The sequence below is a fragment of the Anthonomus grandis genome, chromosome 9, assembly GCF_022605725.1.
Source record: "Anthonomus grandis grandis chromosome 9, icAntGran1.3, whole genome shotgun sequence".
Lineage (NCBI taxonomy): Eukaryota > Metazoa > Arthropoda > Insecta > Coleoptera > Curculionidae > Anthonomus > Anthonomus grandis.
Window position 1 is genome coordinate 2,352,468 of NC_065554.1, and position 19,200 is coordinate 2,371,667.

At 31.7% G+C, this 19,200-nt stretch overlaps 2 protein-coding genes across 3 annotated transcripts in view; one reads left to right on the top strand and one right to left on the bottom strand.

Annotated features, from left to right (window-relative positions):
- LOC126740234 (ubiquitin carboxyl-terminal hydrolase isozyme L5) overlaps positions 1 to 10,043 on the bottom strand; it is a 53,430-nt gene extending 43,387 nt beyond the window's left edge. The window contains exons 1-2 of one of the 2 annotated variants that reach the window (XM_050446168.1): positions 10,026 to 10,043; positions 9,763 to 9,939 (exon numbers count right to left, since the gene is read on the bottom strand). In XM_050446168.1, the coding sequence (XP_050302125.1) occupies positions 9,763 to 9,838 (76 nt within the window). In that variant the 5' untranslated portion in view covers positions 9,839 to 9,939; positions 10,026 to 10,043. Of the gene's footprint in view, positions 1 to 9,762; positions 9,991 to 10,025 lie in introns of those variants that run through there. The other variant, XM_050446167.1, reaches the window with a different exon arrangement.
- Positions 10,044 to 10,704: 661 nt separating this feature from the next.
- On the top strand, positions 10,705 to 13,206 carry LOC126740341 (uncharacterized). Its single transcript, XM_050446315.1, has 2 exons — positions 10,705 to 11,729; positions 11,790 to 13,206. Exon 2 carries the CDS (start codon positions 11,995 to 11,997, stop codon positions 13,084 to 13,086), a length of 1,092 nt encoding a protein of 363 aa, XP_050302272.1. The 5' UTR covers positions 10,705 to 11,729; positions 11,790 to 11,994; the 3' UTR covers positions 13,087 to 13,206.
- The last annotated feature ends 5,994 nt before the right edge of the window (positions 13,207 to 19,200 follow it).

Genomic DNA, 19,200 nt, shown 5'->3' on the forward strand with positions numbered 1-19,200 from the left:
CCAAAGATATCCTGACAGAAGACACAATAATCATAGAGTCTTTACCGGTTTAGCTACCAGGCTAAGAAATACTGAAATTATTCGCGGCAATATTCATCGAAGATGAAGGCGAGGGCGCATAGAGGCAAACGTTATAAATATTTAGGCATATATTGAAATAAACCCTCAACTAAGCATCCGAAATATTTGTAGGGAATTGGGAGTGTCCCTCGATCCAGTAGAAAATATTCTGAAAGAGCACAGGTACCTATTTTTATTTATTACAACACTAATAAGCATCCTATTATATTATATTCATTGTTTTTTACTTAAACTTCATCCATATCACGTCGTTCTGCACCAGGCGCTTCTCGAAAAAGACTTTGATAACAGACTCAATTTCTGTTATTGGCTGTTGAACATGGTTAGAGAAGATACCTGATTTATCTCGAAGATATTATGGACGGACGAGGCATCATTTAGCAGTGATGGTGGTGTAAACCTGCATAAATTGCATTATTGGGCAAAACAAAATCCCTGTTGGATTTGCGAGACTCAACACCAAGGCAGATGGACTGTAAATGTGTGGTGCGGAATTATTGGCGGAAAAATTATTGGTCCTTTCTTTTTCAATCAAACACTTTCTGGAAATGTGTATTTAATTTATTTGCAAAATGATCTCCCGGTTACTGGAAGATGTTGATTTGGAAACAAGAGGGCAAATAATTTTCCAACATGATGGTTGCCCTGCACATTTTGCCGTTCAAGTTCGTCAATACTTAACTAGACAATATCGTTTGTGGATAGGAAGAGGAAGTATTTTTCCTTGGCCCGCTCGATCCCCAGATCTGACTGTTCTAGATTTTTATCTGTGGGGAAGGATTAAAGATTTAGTTTTTGGCACCCCACCCAAAACACACAACGACATGCAGGACCAAATACGCAATGCAATAAATTCCTTACCCACAGCATAAATCCAGACAGCGGTTCTGTCAACGACGCAACGACTTCGACTGTGTATTAAAAATGAAGGAAAACAGTTTGAGCATCTAAGACACCATTAAAAATATAAAACAATTTATTTATTACAAAAATTTGAGTTTTATTTTTATTGTTCAAAAACAGTTTAATTAATAATTTCGGAATTAAATAAGATATCGAGTTGCGGTTTGCGCCAGTTTTTATGTTTTTTCATGCTCTTTTAGCTTAAGTAAAAAAAATTATATCGTTGTATTTAATATTTGCCAGAAAATCGCTAAAAAAGTCCAAAATAACACAAACCGCCCTCTAGCGCTAAACAAAACAACTAAAACGGCTAAGTAATTATACCACATAAAAGCCTGATAATTATTCTTGAAAACAAAAGTAAGCTCATTGAAATTCGTTAGACCAATCCAAAGTTATCAATAATTTTAGATATAAATATTCAACCCTTCCCCCACCTATTATTTGACAGATTAGAAAAAAAAGTTTGAAATAAAAAATGTTTAGAATTTATCATGCTTTAAAATGGCATCATTCTTCTCTAGGATTCACTTTGAATATTTTCAATAAAACCAATTTTTTCTATTTCAATGTTGTATCCCTAGCGGTCATCGTACGAACTTATAAATAATTTCTAACGATTTCTCTTTGCCGCTTTTATAAGAAATATTTTTTCCCTTTGCTGTGGGATGACTAGTTACTGAGATATGGCCGGCGACCTCTCTTAGTTGTACACCCGGTACAGAATTTTACAGCATAAAAAAATTGAGGGCTCCTGTCGAAATAAAGAATCGATTTAGTTATTATATTGTAAAGATAGCAGTTTTTGCGCTTTTTTACCTTAAATGCATATGGTGATGAATTAGTAAAGGCAATATTTAGAGCATTAAAGATGTTTATAGCTTTGTAATTATATGATCGACGATATATGTGCAGTGATGAAGCATAGTAAGTTAGTTTGTTTGATATTCAAACGTTCTTAAAATGTATGTTGCATCTAAAAATTAATTTACATCTTAATAATTGCGAAAAGCCTAGGATTATTTATAACTTTTAATACAAAAGAGGTAACTTATAGCAATCGAGTACCTTCCATATTAAGACATCCAAGCTACGCAAGTTACACAGGATGGTACATTTACTGCCAATCTCCAAGAAAGCATGCAGCTACTATTTACTACAAACTCTCCTGATTGCAGCATTACGATGGATAGGAAACAGCTATCTTACTTACCCTGGGATGTGGATTGGCTACTTGCTAATCATATAATACACGAGGACAAAATAAATTGAGCAGTCTGCTTTTGCTTGAAATCAATGTAATAATTGTGTCAAAGATATATAAGGCCTGAAATGTTGATGTCTAACTAACCCGCTTTATCCTAAGCAACATGCATATACGCCATGGAGATCAACAGACATGCTTTAAAACAGAATTAAACTTATCAGTGTGCAGGACGTCAAGATCAGGGCAATGTTAATCAGGGCTGTCTGCAGGGAGAGGTGCTCACCGCCTCGTCCGCCTAAATAACGACCACCACCACACAATAGCATACGCAGATGACTTGGTCATTCTACAAACTACTAAACTTGAGAAATCGACTGCAAGCGGCTCTTCAAATTATAAAGGCACTCATACCATCAGGCACTTCCCTAAGTTATGCATCGGAACTAAAGTACCTAGGTGTGACACTCAATAGCAAACTAAATTGGAACTCTCACATTACAAAAAGATTGCAGAATGCATCTCTTACGAACAATGTAAACTTCTTCCCAGGGTGAAAGTCTATGTGAATCTTCACAGCTATCATAAGACCATGCTAACGTACAATGCTATTGTATGGATCCACAAAGTAGATCAGGTCACAATTCAACATAGTGGGCATTATAACCAATCGTATTAATATTATCTATTCGGACAACCAACAAGACCGGAGCCCTTTGTGGGTCTGACCATGGCGATTATCAAAGAACTAATAAAATCATACTCTTGCACGCTTTTCAAAAAGCGATGGAATATTACTCAAGGCTGCAACTTTTCCAAGAAGCTTCTCAGCTATTCGGATAAACTGGAGGCAATCCGCAAATTGCCTCTGACTGTTGTCTCTGTCTTACAACAGATATCCTAACCGGTCCCTATCAATTAAATAGTGAAACTAAGCAGAAAGCTATTATGTACGGTATGCAACCATGAAAAGGAAATAATGGAGCACATACTTTGTGGTTTCCCTACTCTCTCATCAATATGTAGCAAAATTTTAGACATATCAAACCCGTCCTTTGAAGAGATCAGGGATTCCTTAGCGACTATGGTGGGTGGCACATTATTTATTAGGAGATTTTAATGTATACTTCTGTATTCTTCTTAGTTTAAAAGATACTCATTTTTTATCATTGTCTAATTAAAATAATTTTTTAAATAATTATACATTAGGTGGCCCAAGATAAAAAAACAATACTTAATAACTTCTTTGCATTTTAGGCCAAACAGATAATGTAAGAATCATAGGTTTGTTACTTAAAAGCGGATTTTTTAATATATTCAATTGTATAAAATACGTTTTTGGGGATTAATCTTTTTTTTTCAAATAATCTGTAATGCAAACAATTCCTTTTATTACATAGATTTTTTCCAATATTTTTTGGTTAAATCTTTTATTATCTAAAATCCCTTAAAAAATTATCCCACAGAAAGAAAATTTAGTCAATTTAAAACAAATCTCAAAAGAAAATTAGCACAGAAATTTAAAGGATAAGTTTTACACGATACTCATAAACTTATTTGACCTATTTTTAGGGTATTTCAAATTTTCAGATCGTTTTTTTAAATTATTCTAAACAAAAAGTTTGAATTTTAGTCTGTTATCAGTAGTATCAAAGATTTTAAAGAGAGCTGTATATTTTCAATTAAACAGTTATTTTTCTAAAAATTACCTTTTCTCAGTGCATCAGTCCGGCTTTAGGACGGACTTTGGATGTGCTTAGACCATAACTACCACGCTATGTGAAAATTGAAATATCTAGATATGAGAAATAAAAAAATCATCGGTAAATATATAAAAACCAAAAGTTTTAGTCACAAGCCTTGTATTTGAAATGAATTTAAAAAGGTGACGCGTTTCAACTGAAATAAGTCAGAAAGTATAAAAACTAGAATTATGTATGTAAAACATCTTAGAGGATGTTTAATGAGTTATAACCCAACCAGGTGAGAAATTAATAACGTGCACCTTATTACACACAACAGATAATAAACTAACTTTTAAGAATTCAATCAAAAAAAAGTAACCAAGGAAAATAGATGCAACTTCAGATAAAAAAATTTGAGATACCAAAGGCCAGAACCCAACAATCACACGTTCAAACAAAGCGTCATTACCATTCGCCTAATCGGGTTCGATAAAAGATAAACGATATTGGATGAACATCAAGAATAAGAATAAGTATTTGATATTACTGACAATCAAACAAGGTTCAACGGGGCTCTTCTTAATTCTAGTGATTTCCATTTTGTCTAAGAGGTTAAGTTAAAAGGCCTTCTTACACTGATGCAACAAGGTTGTATCCTCAATGCAAAAAAAAGTGGAAGTAAGAAGATGGTTTGCGAATGATGACTTTGTTTTAACTATCTATATCTTACTTTTCAAATGAGTCTATAATGAGTAATGACCAATAGCAGTACTTTACAAAAACCTCATATATCAGTACAGTATGTAAATCCTGATGTATATTACAAACCTCAACCCAACAGACAGAAAGTGGAAGTAACATTCTTACCTAAGATAGGGTTGAAAATCACTCTTTAAATGGCCAAAGAAGATCTGACAATAATCGTCAAAATCTGGCGATATCAACTCCACTGACTTCAATGTCGGTCTGAAATGTTTCACTCACTGTTTAAAAAATTCAAGGGGTATTCGGAAAAGGCCAGAAAGAATTAGTCAGAAATGGAGTGAGGATTGTAAACCTTGGAAGTTAGAACCGTTTTTACACTTAATTGCCTATCCTGAGATTGTCTGCATCACAGAAACTTGGTTGTCAGATATGGAGGTTACATGTTTTAAACTTAATCATAATGAAGTCGCGTCATACTACTGTAAGAACTGATGTGGTGGTGTGGCAATATTTGTCAGATTTGACTTCAATTAAATTCATTATCTGACAATTTTGAAAGTGCGACTGCTGTTCTCCAGGCTGTGAATAATGTGAAAATTTTAGTTTCTTATATATCCTGTCCTTCTAGCTCTGATTTTAAAACATATAGTGAATACTTTGAGAAATTATCAAAACTAATTTGTATTTAAATGTATTTTTGTGGTGATTTTAATTATAATTTTATTTCCAGATGTAGAGAAGCAGTACATATTGTGGACGCATTTAGCTCAGATAGTGAGGTCTAAGTTCTTTTCTGATGAAAACATAGACATTTTTGAGCAACTTGTTGTTAGCATTGGCTATTAGCCCCTGAGACACTAGATTTGGAAAGTAAATTTTATAACTTCTTTGAGCCTTTCTCCAGTTTGTATTTATGAGATTTCTTTATATAATCAAACTCAAGCCATATCACAAGACGTCTAATCAGTGAACAACACCATTAATTTAATGAGAACAAATAGTCAAAGCTGATTCATATTAAGCAAATCCATTCACAGGTTTCCAAGGTTCACAGAAAAAATATCACAAATGCTAAAAAAAGCCTATAATTTCACAAAGTTGCTTAGTTCTAGCAATATTAAGGAGTATATAACAATAGGAAGGAGGCCTATTGCTCTGTCTGTATTCTCAAAGATATATGAAAAATCCTTTAAAAGAAGTTTGTTGTATTTTTATATCCTTTTCTGCTGTAATATATCTTTATACATATCTTGAATAATTTTGAATTGAAGTTAAAATCTGTTGGTACCTTTTTTGATTTTACTAAAGCATTTGATACCATTAATCATGCTTTTTATTTTTTTTTTAATATTGACTTGCCCCTCCTAGTTAAGGACAGCTATATAACACCTTCTGCGAAGGATACATCAGCAGTTGTCTCAGGTACTGACTACCAGTCTCTCCACTCCAAAGCCACCAAGTGGTTATTTATCTTGCAGTGATAGAGATCTTATTTTTGATAAAACCCGAAATTTGGATCAATTATACAACCTTTTTACCCAGTTGTCACAGGTACAGGATGCACCAGAAATTACCTCTTTTCAATTTTTAATCATCTCCTATGCAGAATCAATTTTTAAGAAAACTCTTAAGACCATGTTAACTAGCAGTCCTTTTTACTCATTGACAGAGTTCTTTAATCATAGATTTAATTTAATTTTATTCTTTTAATATATTTGTATTTTAGACTGATTTTGCATTGTAGTTTTTTTATTGACAATTCCTATTCATTGTTACAATGTCCATACAAATAAACCATTTGATTTGCGGTGTTCACGAATCCAAGTAGAATCCTTTTGGATTGGCCTACATAAATGTCTGGGCATTCTGGACAATTCAATACATACACCCCAATTTCAAAAGGATATGATCACGATCCTTTACTTTCGCGGGATTGCTTTTTAGGGTAATTGTGTTCGTAAAGGCAATAGAGACATTTAAATCCATAAAAAACTGAAACCAACCCTTATGACATATCTCCAAATAAATGGGTGCTTCCATCTATATAAGGTGCTTCCAATCTATAATAAAATTTGGTGATAGTACCCAACACCAAACCATTTTAAACCACTATTTCAACAGTTTGGCTTTTGTGAATCTGTGAGCATGGAAGATCCTACCTTTATAACAGGCTGAACACATGGTTAGGTTGCAGCAACAATGTTCTGTGACCTGCAAAGCCATTAGGCTGCATGAGTCACAGAGTACTGCTGGCAAAATTAGAGCTGTGTGGTTTTAGAGAAACTGCCCTTAAAGGTTTTATTCTTATCTTTCAGATTGAGTTAAGTTAAGTTAAGTTTAAGGGTGATACCTCTAAGGAACTTAATCTTAGAACATTGAAAAATCTAGAATTAGCATTGCCATATAAATATAGTTGTAAGCAAACAAACTGCCCATAGTTATATGTCATGTTGCCAAATGCTTATAGAAATAGTAGAAATGACAAAAAAAACACAATTTATATCATAAAAATTTTGACAGGCACAAAACAATACTATTCCTCTTTAATAAAATATAAAGCATTTTTGTTCTCATAAAATAGCCTATAAAGAAGTCAACATTCAAAGTTAAATGAATGTAGATCACATATATTAGAGAAAAAGGCAACAACCTTTCAACGCCGCTCGATCGCATTGTTGATTCCACCGACAAGAAGTAATCTTTACCAGTAATGGCGTCAAAGAGAATTTACATGATAAATATTTATTATTAATAAATTATGCTTTCAAATATAAACAATATTACCGTTTATGGACTTTTTATGTGTTTTTTTAACGTACTTCACTAAAATAAAGGTACTACTTATCTAATAGAGCATTTTTATGGAAATTAAATATTTTATAATTATTATAGATTTCTTAATAAGTTTTTATTATTCTACATTTATGATGACAGTTGTCCCTTAACATCATCTTATGACAATATCTGTATTAACTTGTGAAAAGATTAGCTTAAATTGCCTTTTTTTCCATGGTGTGGCACATACAGCACAAGTTTTTACTATTGTAATAGTTCATAAAAACACTGAAATCACTCACTTTTTTTCTCTTTTAACCAAAAACTAAAGAAAAAACACAGAACTTCACAAATGCCAAATGTAAACACAAAGCTGCTTTTCAAGAATAAGAATGTTAATAATTTCTTTGTTGCTTTAAAAATGTAATATTTCTGTTATAGAATAACATATATCTATTTCTACTTTTTATTTTTTATCCAAAATCTAACATAAATAAGTTAAATTAACATTTATTATATTATTATGTGTTGATATAAAGCTAAAAATTTCTTCTTTTGAAAATATGTGTAAATTTAACAACAGAGAATCAATGAATATGTTTGTAAATAAAACATATTCAAGGGCAAGGGGGGTGCCTTGCCCCTGTGCACATGTTGAACTCAAAAAAGTTGTTGTTTACTAATTCTAGCCTTTCAATGTTCTAGGAATTTAATATAAATGTAGGTATGGCAGAAGGATCAGTGCTTGGTTCTTAACTTTTACATGAACAATCTTCCACAATTACAGATATTTGACAAATTTTCATTGTTTGCAGATGATACCACTATTGTTTGGAATAACTCAGTAGGTGTTCTTCAAATAATCGCTAATATAGGAATTTTTTGTTGAAACTAAGACTGGTTCTAAAGCAAATATTCTTAATTTGAAATGTAAAACCAGTGGTATTTATCTGAACAATAAACCCATCACCATGCCATGCTTTAGTAAGTTTTTGGGTCAATAGACAAATCTCTTAAATTTGAAAACTATTATGCAAAGGTATTGCCACCAATCTAACCTTTTTTTTTTGTAAAGCACTATTTGTTTTGCAGAAGGGCCATTAGGTATCTATGTGGAGCTAAGCCCTGTGACTCTTGTCACCCTCTATTCCTGACTCATAATATTTTACCTCTGTATCATCTTTTTATTCTGGGAACAGTTTGTATAGTTTTAAAAAAATATAAACATGAACTAGAATTATGCAATCAGTACAACACTTGATAAAATTACCTGCTGAGGCTATAAATTCCTCACCTTGAACTTATATGTGGCTCTATTGTATATGAAGGAACTTTTAAGGGAATTTTTAAATGATTAGCATTTAAATATTCTTTATGATTTACTTTTTAATCTATTTTTGTTATACCTTATTGTAATGTCTGTAAATTATATTATGTTGTGGCTTTGTCTACAACTTCTATGTTTATATTGACAGTAAAGCATTTTTTGAGTTTAAGAAGGTTCTTTGTTCATTTAATGAAATTTGACACAAATCTTTCAAAACATTACATATTATTTTAGTAATAATAATAATAACAAAATGAAAATCAAATTTTTTAGTCTCTCTAGTCACATAAGCATCAGTCTCATCAGTAATCATTATCATCAAACACATCATTGATGTAATTGAGCTAACATTAAAAATTAAAACTAACTTGACAGCTTTGAGACTAAACCATATCATGAGAAGAGTCTTTCTATGTTGGCTGACGATGCAATAGCTGTAAGAAGCTGTTCCAATGCTGCCTTGTTAATATTTGTCATAGAATGCCACCATGTTAATGGTGTAACATAGTCATAACAAAGGACCTTCAATTGCGATAGTCTTGGTGATACAGATTCAGACTTTAAATATTGTTTAGCAGAATAATAAATCAAACATCTTTATTTAATATTATGACTATAAATAATAACAAAAATATAATTTAAAGAATGTTTCTTCTAGGTTTTATTTGCTTAACACATAAAAATTTAGTAATATGTATATTTTTTTCAGCCCTAACAGTGAGGATTATTTGAACTTAAAAGGATTGGCGGTAGTAATACCTAGCAGTAGAAGTTTTCAGTAAATCCAAATTATTTTTTAGACAATATTTAATTGGCTTCAAAAAAGTTTACTAGTTCATTAGGCATATTTAGGCTTAGATTATTACTTACATTTATAGAATGATACTAATTTCTACAGTAGTTCCCAAATTTTTGTATATTGTGTTATTTTTAGGTTAAAATCAATTAGTAAATACATTTGTTTAGGTATTATAAAATAAATGTTTTTATGCGCAGCCAAGGAGAATAAATACTAAGACCAATTTTCTATGTTTTGACGTAAATAAATTTAATTTATTTGAAAACAATAAAACCATACTTACCAAACTCTCTTATTAATTCGGAAAAAACACCAGGATCACTTTCAATTAGGCACCAGTCTCCTGCTTTTTCAGCCATAGTCACGGTTTAAATACAAAAAAGCTTAGTAATTCTTTTATATGCAGAGTACAATTATTTATTTTTACTTGTAGCACAACACACTAGTGATCTTTTTCTTTCTGTAAAAAAAAATAAATCTAACCTTATCAAAGGGACCGGGAGTGGTAATGTCCATAACTACGTGGTTAAAAAAAAAAGTATTTACCTAGAGATGTCGTCCAGTATCGATATTGTCCACCGGTATTTTTCTGCTTTTTTTTGCCCTTTTTGTTGAAATGTTCTGGCGACTTTTTTTTGCTTATTTGCCGCTTCTCCGACGTCTAATCCTCTCTCGTGATTGGTCACTTTTTGCATCTTGGAAAAGTACTTAAAAAAAAAACCTCACATCAGAATGAGTTGAAAATTGGTCAAAGTGTTTCTTATTCGATTCCGCTCAGATCCACTATTTTGTTTGGCGATCCGTTATAATTTACATTTTGTGATTTGCTATTATTGGCTTGCCTCGTCAGCTGTTCAGGCTGGCTTGAATCTTGGTCGGGCGTTCACGTCGTTGCCAATTTTACCGATGGTATTTTATTTACAGTTTATTAAATTTTAAGATAACGAGATCGAATATCACAAAACAAAATAGTGGATCTGTGCCGAATATATGCGAGAATCTGTGTGCCGAATTTCAGGCAAATCTGATAAAAAATTCTTTTAAATTGTACTTTTTTCCTATTTCCTTGCTTTATTGATTTTTTGAATAAAACTGTATTTAAAACGTTCAAGCAGTTTTTAAAGGATGGCGCCACATGCAGATCCGAACAAAATCAGGTTAGTTTGCTTTGTTTTGTTTATTTTGGATCTTATGATCTTATCCAATTGCAATTTCTAAACTTTGCTAAAATGTCAATGTTATTTTATTATAAAACCTATCCAATTGGGCAAAAATTGTGGGTTGCAACACTAATTGTGAATTTTCATGGAAAATATAGATTAACACTTGTTTATTTAGCAAATTTCGAAATTTGTTATTTGTGAGAAACTGGTGCAAGAATCAAAGTATCTGGAGAAAAATACAAAACAAATATGTGTGAACTTTAATGATGTTATTGATAGTGTCTTCTTCATGCCAAGCAAAATTTTGACTTGAGCAAGTTCAGATAGGTTAATCTCTGAGAGTATTATTATGAAAATGTGGTGGTGTGTAATTTGCTGACCAAGAATAAAAACGTGCTACCAAAGCTATTTACAAACAGAAACTGTTCAAACTTAATATTTAGTAGCAGTATATGTATGACAGCCTGCTACCAAAAAACAATTTGAAGTATCACCCCTCTAAGGGGTAGTTTATTCTTGACAATTTCTGATAAAAACGTGCTACCAAAACTATTTACCGTCGAAAACTATTAAAAATCGATAACTGATGTTACTATACATATAAGTGCTTGCTACCAAACAATAATTGAAATAGCAACTATTAAAGCATACTCAAATATAGGAAACTACTGCCTGAATGAAAACTTTAATCATCTATATTGAGATCCAAAAGATATAGTTTTTCCGAAGCAACATTTACCTACCTACCATAGATAAAATACCATATATTTTTCAAAATAAAGATTTCATACCAAAACCATCTTTGGAAGACGATAGTGAATTTCTCAATACTAAATATACAGCTGCCAAAATGATAATTCTATAAGGCAGCGTAACTCTCGTACCCGAAGAGCAAGTTTTTGTAATTTCCACAATAAACAATAAGAAACATATGGTGACTTTGTTTCCCCAAGAAACTTGTACCTGTAAGGGAAAGAGAAACTGCCACCACATTGAGGCAGCCCGTCTGTCTGTTGATAACATAACTAATTCTCAGAAAAATGTAAAATTATCTACAATCATCAGGAGGAACAGAGGACACAAGTAGGTACGTATCTATATCTATAAGAAATTATCTCTTAACACTTAACTTTGTTTATTGTTCCAGGTCAGGAAGAAAAAGAGCTCCCCAGAAGGTGACAGTGGTTGAAGCTGCTAAAGATGCTGAAATAAACTATGCAAATTCAGACAGTACTCTTGACACTACCATCCTCATTCCAACGGTAACACTAACGGGTGTTTCTAAAAAACGTTTTCTGGCTCCTTTCTCGTCGACTCCTTCAAAATTTGTAAAACGTTTTTATGAGAACAAAATGAATATATTTAGAGAAGCTTCTTCCATCAGTCCCATCCCAGAAGAACGATCGATGGAGAGGCAAACATCTTTTTCCAGCGACGGTGACGAGGAAATGGCTTCAGATTTGAATGTTACAAAAACATTTAAATTTGAGAATAATAAACAGTGCATCATCTATGGTAGACAGATATATCCTAAGAATTTAGAATGTCTTGTGAAAGATGAAGGAGGTGTAAACTTCAAAGACCTTTATTTGTCAGATGTGATAATTGATGTTTATTTAGCTTTTCTAGTAAACGAAGAAAAGATAAAAGCATCGGTTGATATCTTTCCAGTGGAAGGATATTTAGTTAATTTCTTAGAATCAGATAATAATAGTTTCAAGACTGCTGCAAATTATTTTCTAAAATTTGGACTTTACGAGAAGGATATTTTATTCATTTCGGTTTGTAAAAATGAACATTTTGTTTTGATAGTGGTGCTGAAAAAGTTCAATACTATACTATGCTTAAATAGTATAAGAAGTAATATAGTATATCGCAATGAAATTTTCTTCGTCATGGAAGTACTACAGTTCGTTCATCAACAAAAGCACATAAGTTTATCCGAAAATTGGAATCTCTACCGGCCAACAGATTTACCTGTTCAGTATAACTCATATGACTGTGACATCATTACCGGATCTTCCAAGGTTTTAGCAAACCATCAATCTCGAGAAATCAACAATTACAGAATTCATATTAAAAAACAATTGACTGATTTATTTTACACTACAACTTCAAATTTCCGTACCTTTGCTTATGATAAAAATATAGTAGAGAAAGGTACAGCAGGCTTTAAAGGAAACATTATCATAAAGGAAAACAACCAACTACCTCACCTAAGCGGAAAATCTCTGATGACATCATTACAATTTCTACAGTCTGTATCAGTTAATTATTGGAATGAGGATATGGCCGGTTTCTGTCATATTGGTGCAGCTAAGTGTTTCAATATTTTTGAAGAGATGATCTTGTGTATGAAATGTTATCATTGGTACCACCACAACTGCATAGGTCTTCAACAAAAGCCGAAACAACTTATCTGTTCAACATGCCAGGATTCATAAATATAATTAGTTAGTTTTAATACTCGCATAACGAATAAAATACATGTTATACCAGGAAATGTTAATATATTATAAATTACGTACCAGAAAGTTTATATTGCGTTTATTTTACTTCTTCAAATTTTCTAATGCCCAACAACAACAACAAAAATTAAAAATCATGATTAAATAGCTTATACCTTAGGGTAAATAGGAAGCAAGTTTTATAGTTTAGGTAGCTAATGAAAATTGTCAAAGATAAACCATTCCCTGGTGGCGTGCAACTCCTATTATGATATTCTGGCAGAGAGTATTTATACATATTATAACAGATACCAAGTTTGAATAGTTTCCGACTGTAGATTACTTTAGTAGCACGTTTTTAGTAATAATTGTCAAGAACAAACTACCCCTTAGAGAGGTGCTACTTCAATTATTTTTTGGTACCAGGCTGTCATACATATACTGATTTCAGATATTAAGTTTGAACAATTTCTGTCGGTAAATAGCTTTGGTAGTACATTTTTATTAGAAACTGACAAATACAAACTACCCCTTAGAGTGGTGCTATTTCGATTATTCTTTGGTAGCAAGCACTTATATGTATAGTAACATCAGCTATCGATTTTGAATAGTTTCCGGCGGTAAATAGCTTTGGTAGCACGTTTTTATTAGAAATTGACAAATACAAACTACCCCTTAGAGGGGTGCTATTTTGATTATTTTCTGGTAGCAAGCACTAATATGTATAGTAACATCATTTATCGACTTCGCATAGTTTTTGATGATAAATAGCTTTAGTAGCACATTTTGATTTTTGGTCAGCAAATTATTTTTACCCCCTTTTTTTTTAATCATTCAAAAATATCTTAAATGGACAGAAGAACACAGAAAGAAAATAATTTAGTCAGTAACAAGGAAATTCCTTTATATTTTCTTATTATTTGTGATACTCTTATAGAGTACCTTTTATGCAATGATGACTTATTTATTTTTAATTTTAATGATTTCTAAAAAGCAGAATGAAGACTCAAAATTCATTGTCAGAAGCTGTTTTTTTAACTCTTTTTTTTGCAACTTTTTTCCTGTTTAAATATTTTAAATCTAATTAATCATATTTCAAAATAATCAAACAAAAATGTAATCATATTTAATTCAGTCAATCATAAACAAAATTAAAACTTTTAATAAAAAATTACCAATAAATAAATGTTTTATTAACTAGGAAGCCAACTTCTATTCTTTATTTGTTTGAAATCAATTTAAGCTTTACAAAAAAGTCTTATATAGAAAAAAAAGTTAAAAAAAAATAAATTATAAGAAAAACAATTTTAATTTTTTTGGGAGTAAAACGATGTTGGATTTAAAATAAACCCTGAAAAGATTGAGAATTGATAAAAATATTTCAGTTTTAAATTTCCACAAGTAATTTCTAATTTTTCGTTGTGATTTATGGTTTAATTCCGATTATGAATTTTTCAATGGTAAGGTTTTTATATAAAAAAAATCATATATACATATGATAAATAAATATATATATATATATATATATATGTCGGAGAGTCATTATTTTTTTTCAGAATTATTTTCTAAAATCTTAAATGTGATACCTTATTTTAAAGGTAATTGAATTCTCTTTTAACGCATTTTTTTTTCAATTGTATGCATTAATTAAAAAAAAAAGGAAAAAAAGAATAATTAAAAAACGATTTCTCTTTATTAAACGATTCATTGCTTCTTGAAAAGATATTAAAACTCGTTAATTTTTTTTATCAGAGAAGTCTTTTGTGCTTTATTTTAAAAATAAATTAAGACAATTTCCTTGGAAAAGGTAAATAGCCAATGGCCAAAGCTATATGACAAATTATAACATTGTTTAATTGCATGCAGACCATGTCATAGGTACATTTACAAAAAAAGCAATGGCTTGCAAAAAGACCGCATTGTTTTTTATATGATATGGTATATTTTTTGCAACACGATAAATTTACTAGTTTATTATTAGGTGCTTATTTGTAATATTCTAGAATTTTTTTTTGTATTACTGTTGAAGCGATCTCAAATTAAATTATGTAGGAAAGGTACCGTACGAAGCTAAGCACGATTATCATGTAGGTTAAAAAAAGGGACCATGAAAAAGTGTGACTTTCTTTTAAAAAGCGTAGTATTTTAAAATCTTTTTTTTTAAACCTGTAGAAAGTAAAAGTAAAGTATTTAAAAAAAATTTGAATTTTTCCGTAAATATTCGAAAATTAAATTAAAATCTTTAAATTTTATTTTGATAAGCATCAAATGATGCAACTTTGATATGACCGTTGATTGAAGAGGCGAGATTCCCTTTTCAATCAGCGATATGACCTAACTGAACCTCTAACTTTTGAATCTTAAAATCACAGCACTTATACGAATATTTTCTTCAACATTTTGTAGTAAAATTATCGCAGCGACTCCAATAAAATAACAGCCATTCAAATAAAACTATAACAAGGTTTTGTTATTTTATACTGATAAGTCGGAAAATAAATGAAACTTCGTAGGGTCAAATAATCCCCATGAATAGGTGTGTAATTTATTGTGTGTTTAATTATTTTGTTCTACGGCTTTAAATAATATCAGAAAAAAGCGAATGAAAAAAAACATATAAAAAAGAGAAACGTTTTTGGCTCAATTGTGTTAAATAAAAATAGTAAAAAATATATTACTTTTATTAAATAAAATTGTTATTGCTGTTGTACTGATTTCCTGATTTCTGTCACCAAAAATAAGCTTAACATAAGATGAGCAAAGACAAATAAATGTGCTCCTTTTATGAATGGAAAACACCAAAATATTCCTAATTTTAGAAAGTATTCGCAATTTAATCATATCTGTCCTGATTCCACCCTGTATAGAACATATAAACCTTTCACAATTTTTGGGTTCAACAAATCAATATTCAAATATTTTTCTTAGTGACTACTAATACAAAAACAAAAATATTTTAATTTTTCAAACAGCTTATAGTTTATTTATACCCTTCAAAACAACACGGTTCTGTACAAACCAAAAATAAAGGCAAATAATGAAATAAATATAGTTCCCAGAATTTTATTTCCGTCTGGTCACCCGCCGCCGCCTCCCCTCTTCCCACAGCTTAGAGTGGCGCTACAGCCAACGGTGGACTTTTACGAAACTAACGATTTATAAATAACATGTTACTTGCGTCATCTGTCGGAAAATTTTAAAAGTTGGAAGTCTAATATGACGGCCAACTACGCCCCCTTATAAGGTATAAACCTACGAGTTGGACACCTGCGAGTTATTAAACATATCAATTATTTCAACTGAAAACAAGAATTCTATATTCAGTAGTTTGCTAAGTTTTGTTGAGATGTCACCATTGTACTATTAGAATTAGTATTGATATAAATGAGATTTGATTGACGTTTCTGTTTTGGCGCCAAATGTGAGATTCTTTGGTTAAACACAAAAAATACGCTTTCCCTAAGTCTATCTTAAGAAATCTTAAATTTTAGTGTTATATTTACTGGTGAAATTTGAGAAACGTGTTCCACATAAATAAGTGCAACTTAAATATACATCAATATATTTAAGGTAATGTTTTAGAGGAGTGTCCAATAATTGACTTAAACCGAAATAATCATATTATTTTCGGTTGTTGAAAATCTGTCCAATAACTGGTTTAAAGAAAGAAAGAAAGAAAGAAAGAAAATGTGCTATATTACGTAAGAATAATCTTGTGTACAAGCATCCTACAAGCTAAAAAAACAAAACAAAAATACAATTTCAAAAATTGACAAAACAATGAACACAATTAAACACAAGAAGACAAAACTTTTTGAACATACTTAAATTAAAGATGACTAAATAAAACAATCAATTACTAAATAAAGGTAAACTTGTTGACAAAACTAGAGAAGAAAAAAGGAAAAAAAGAAAACTTTCCAACATGTCCAAGGTTAAAACCTATCATTAAAAAAGTCATCCAGGTTATAATATGCCTTAGCCAATAAAAGCGACTTTAATTCTCTTTTAAATTTCTTAACATCCGATATATGTCTAACACACAGAGGAACATGATTGTACATTTTTTTACTTATGTAAATTAATGAGTTTTTGGTAAGGGAAGACGTAGGAATAGGTAGGGGAACATCATTTACACGACGAGTCAAATGGCCAGTGTCAGAGGGTAGTTTGGGAATTTTGTGAATAAGAGCAGCTGTTTCTAAGATAAAAAGTGAAAAAAGAGTTAGGATTTTTTCAGAAATGAAGGGGGGTTTGCAAGAATCTCTTAACTTAGCAGAACACAGGTATCTAACTGCTTTTTTTTGAATAACAAAGACAATGTTAAGTAGCCCCTTATTGGTTAAACCCCAAAAAGGCAAGCCATACCGAATATGAGATTCAATAAGTGAAAAGTACACTGAACGTGCAACCACCCCTCCCAGCTCTTGTTTTGCCATTCTTACTGCAAAATGTGCAAGACATCAGAAGATAATTTCCCAGCTAAATGTAAAATATGATCTTCAAACCGAAGGCGACCATCAATGGTAATTCCTAGGAACTTGCAGCACTCTTTATTATGCAAGAGGTTATTTTCGTCAAACATCAGACCCTGAACATCGCACTTAAACCCCATAATAGACGTCTTTCTTACATTAAACACGAGCCTCTTGGAAGCACACCATCCTGATAAAATCTGAAGGTCTTCAAGGATACAAGTCTTAATATAATCAGAATTTTTATGGCTCCATAGTATGGTGGTATCATCAGCAAACTGAACCACCTTGCCCTGCAGTTTCAATGAACTCAAGTCATCCACATACAGTAAAAATAACCGTGGTCCCAACACTGAACCCTGGGGAACGCCGCATTTTAGGGATCTAGAAGCAGACAAACGCCCAGACACTGTAACCTTCTGAGTACGATTTGATAAATAGGACTCAAGCCATCGCAACGCTACGCCCCTAAAACCATATTTATCGAGCTTAGATAATAGTATTCCATGATCCACACAGTCAAATGCTTTGGATAGATCACAAAACACTGCCGCCGATGACTCTCCAGAATTCAAGGACACATAGACGCTCTCCAAAAAGATAAAAACAGCATCATGAGTCCTTTTACCGGCTTGAAATCCAAACTGATTTGCAGACAAAATGCCATTATGATGTAAAAAGGACAAAATTCTGCTTTTTGCAAGTTTGCAATCTTAGAGAGGGTAGACAAAATAGAAATGGGACGGAAATTACAAGGCTGATCCAAATCTCCACCCTTATGAAGAGGGATAACCACTGCCTCTTTTAAACATGAAGGAAAAATGCCAATATATAAAGAATTGTTTATGGCAGAAACTAAAGCATTTAATGCTTCTTTAATGCTTAGGCTGAATCAGGCAAAAAGAGTAACAACCCCGAAGATATCCCATCAGCTCCAGATGATTTATGGTTTTTTAGGCGTTTGATTTCATTTTTTACTTCGGTAAGATCGACAGGATGAAAGAAAAATGAATGCTCAACCGACACTTGTTGAAGATAGTGTAGGGGATCAATGTTACTACGAATGCCCTTGAGCAAGATATTAGGTATATCATAATATAGTCGTTTAAAATGTCAGGTCTCAACTCCGGTTCAGATACTTTTCTATGGCAATGTCTAAAATCATTAATAATCGACCAACACCCTATTTGCCTATTTGATGACATATTTAAGCGATCCCTATAATAATTAGATTTTGCTGCTTTAATTGCCTTTCTGTACAGACTACGGTATTTCTGATGATATACAAGGATATTTTCATTTGTGGTATATTTGCACAATTTAGTCAAAAAACGGAGGTTTTTAGCTGAAATTCTAAGGCCTCTTGTAACCCATGGTTTTCGTTTCTAAGTTTTAAGCCTCATTTTAGGAAAGCACTGATTGATCTTATCACACAGAACTTGAAAAAATAAAGTAAGTGGGTCAGAAGGCGTTTTAAGTGCATTCCAATTTACCGAAGCTGTAGCAGCAGAAAAAGCATTGAAATTTTTCCTGCTGAAAATTCTTCCCATATAATGACATGAAGATAATACAGTATTATATGGCATTTTAGCAAGAATAGCTTCATGGTCGGAAATACCAGATGGGAATACTGTGC

Bases quoted from the DNA above. Each gene is read 5' to 3' on its own strand.
- LOC126740341 (XM_050446315.1), top strand. From the start codon at position 11,995: ATGAATATATTTAGAGAAGCTTCTTCCATCAGTCCCATCCCAGAAGAA.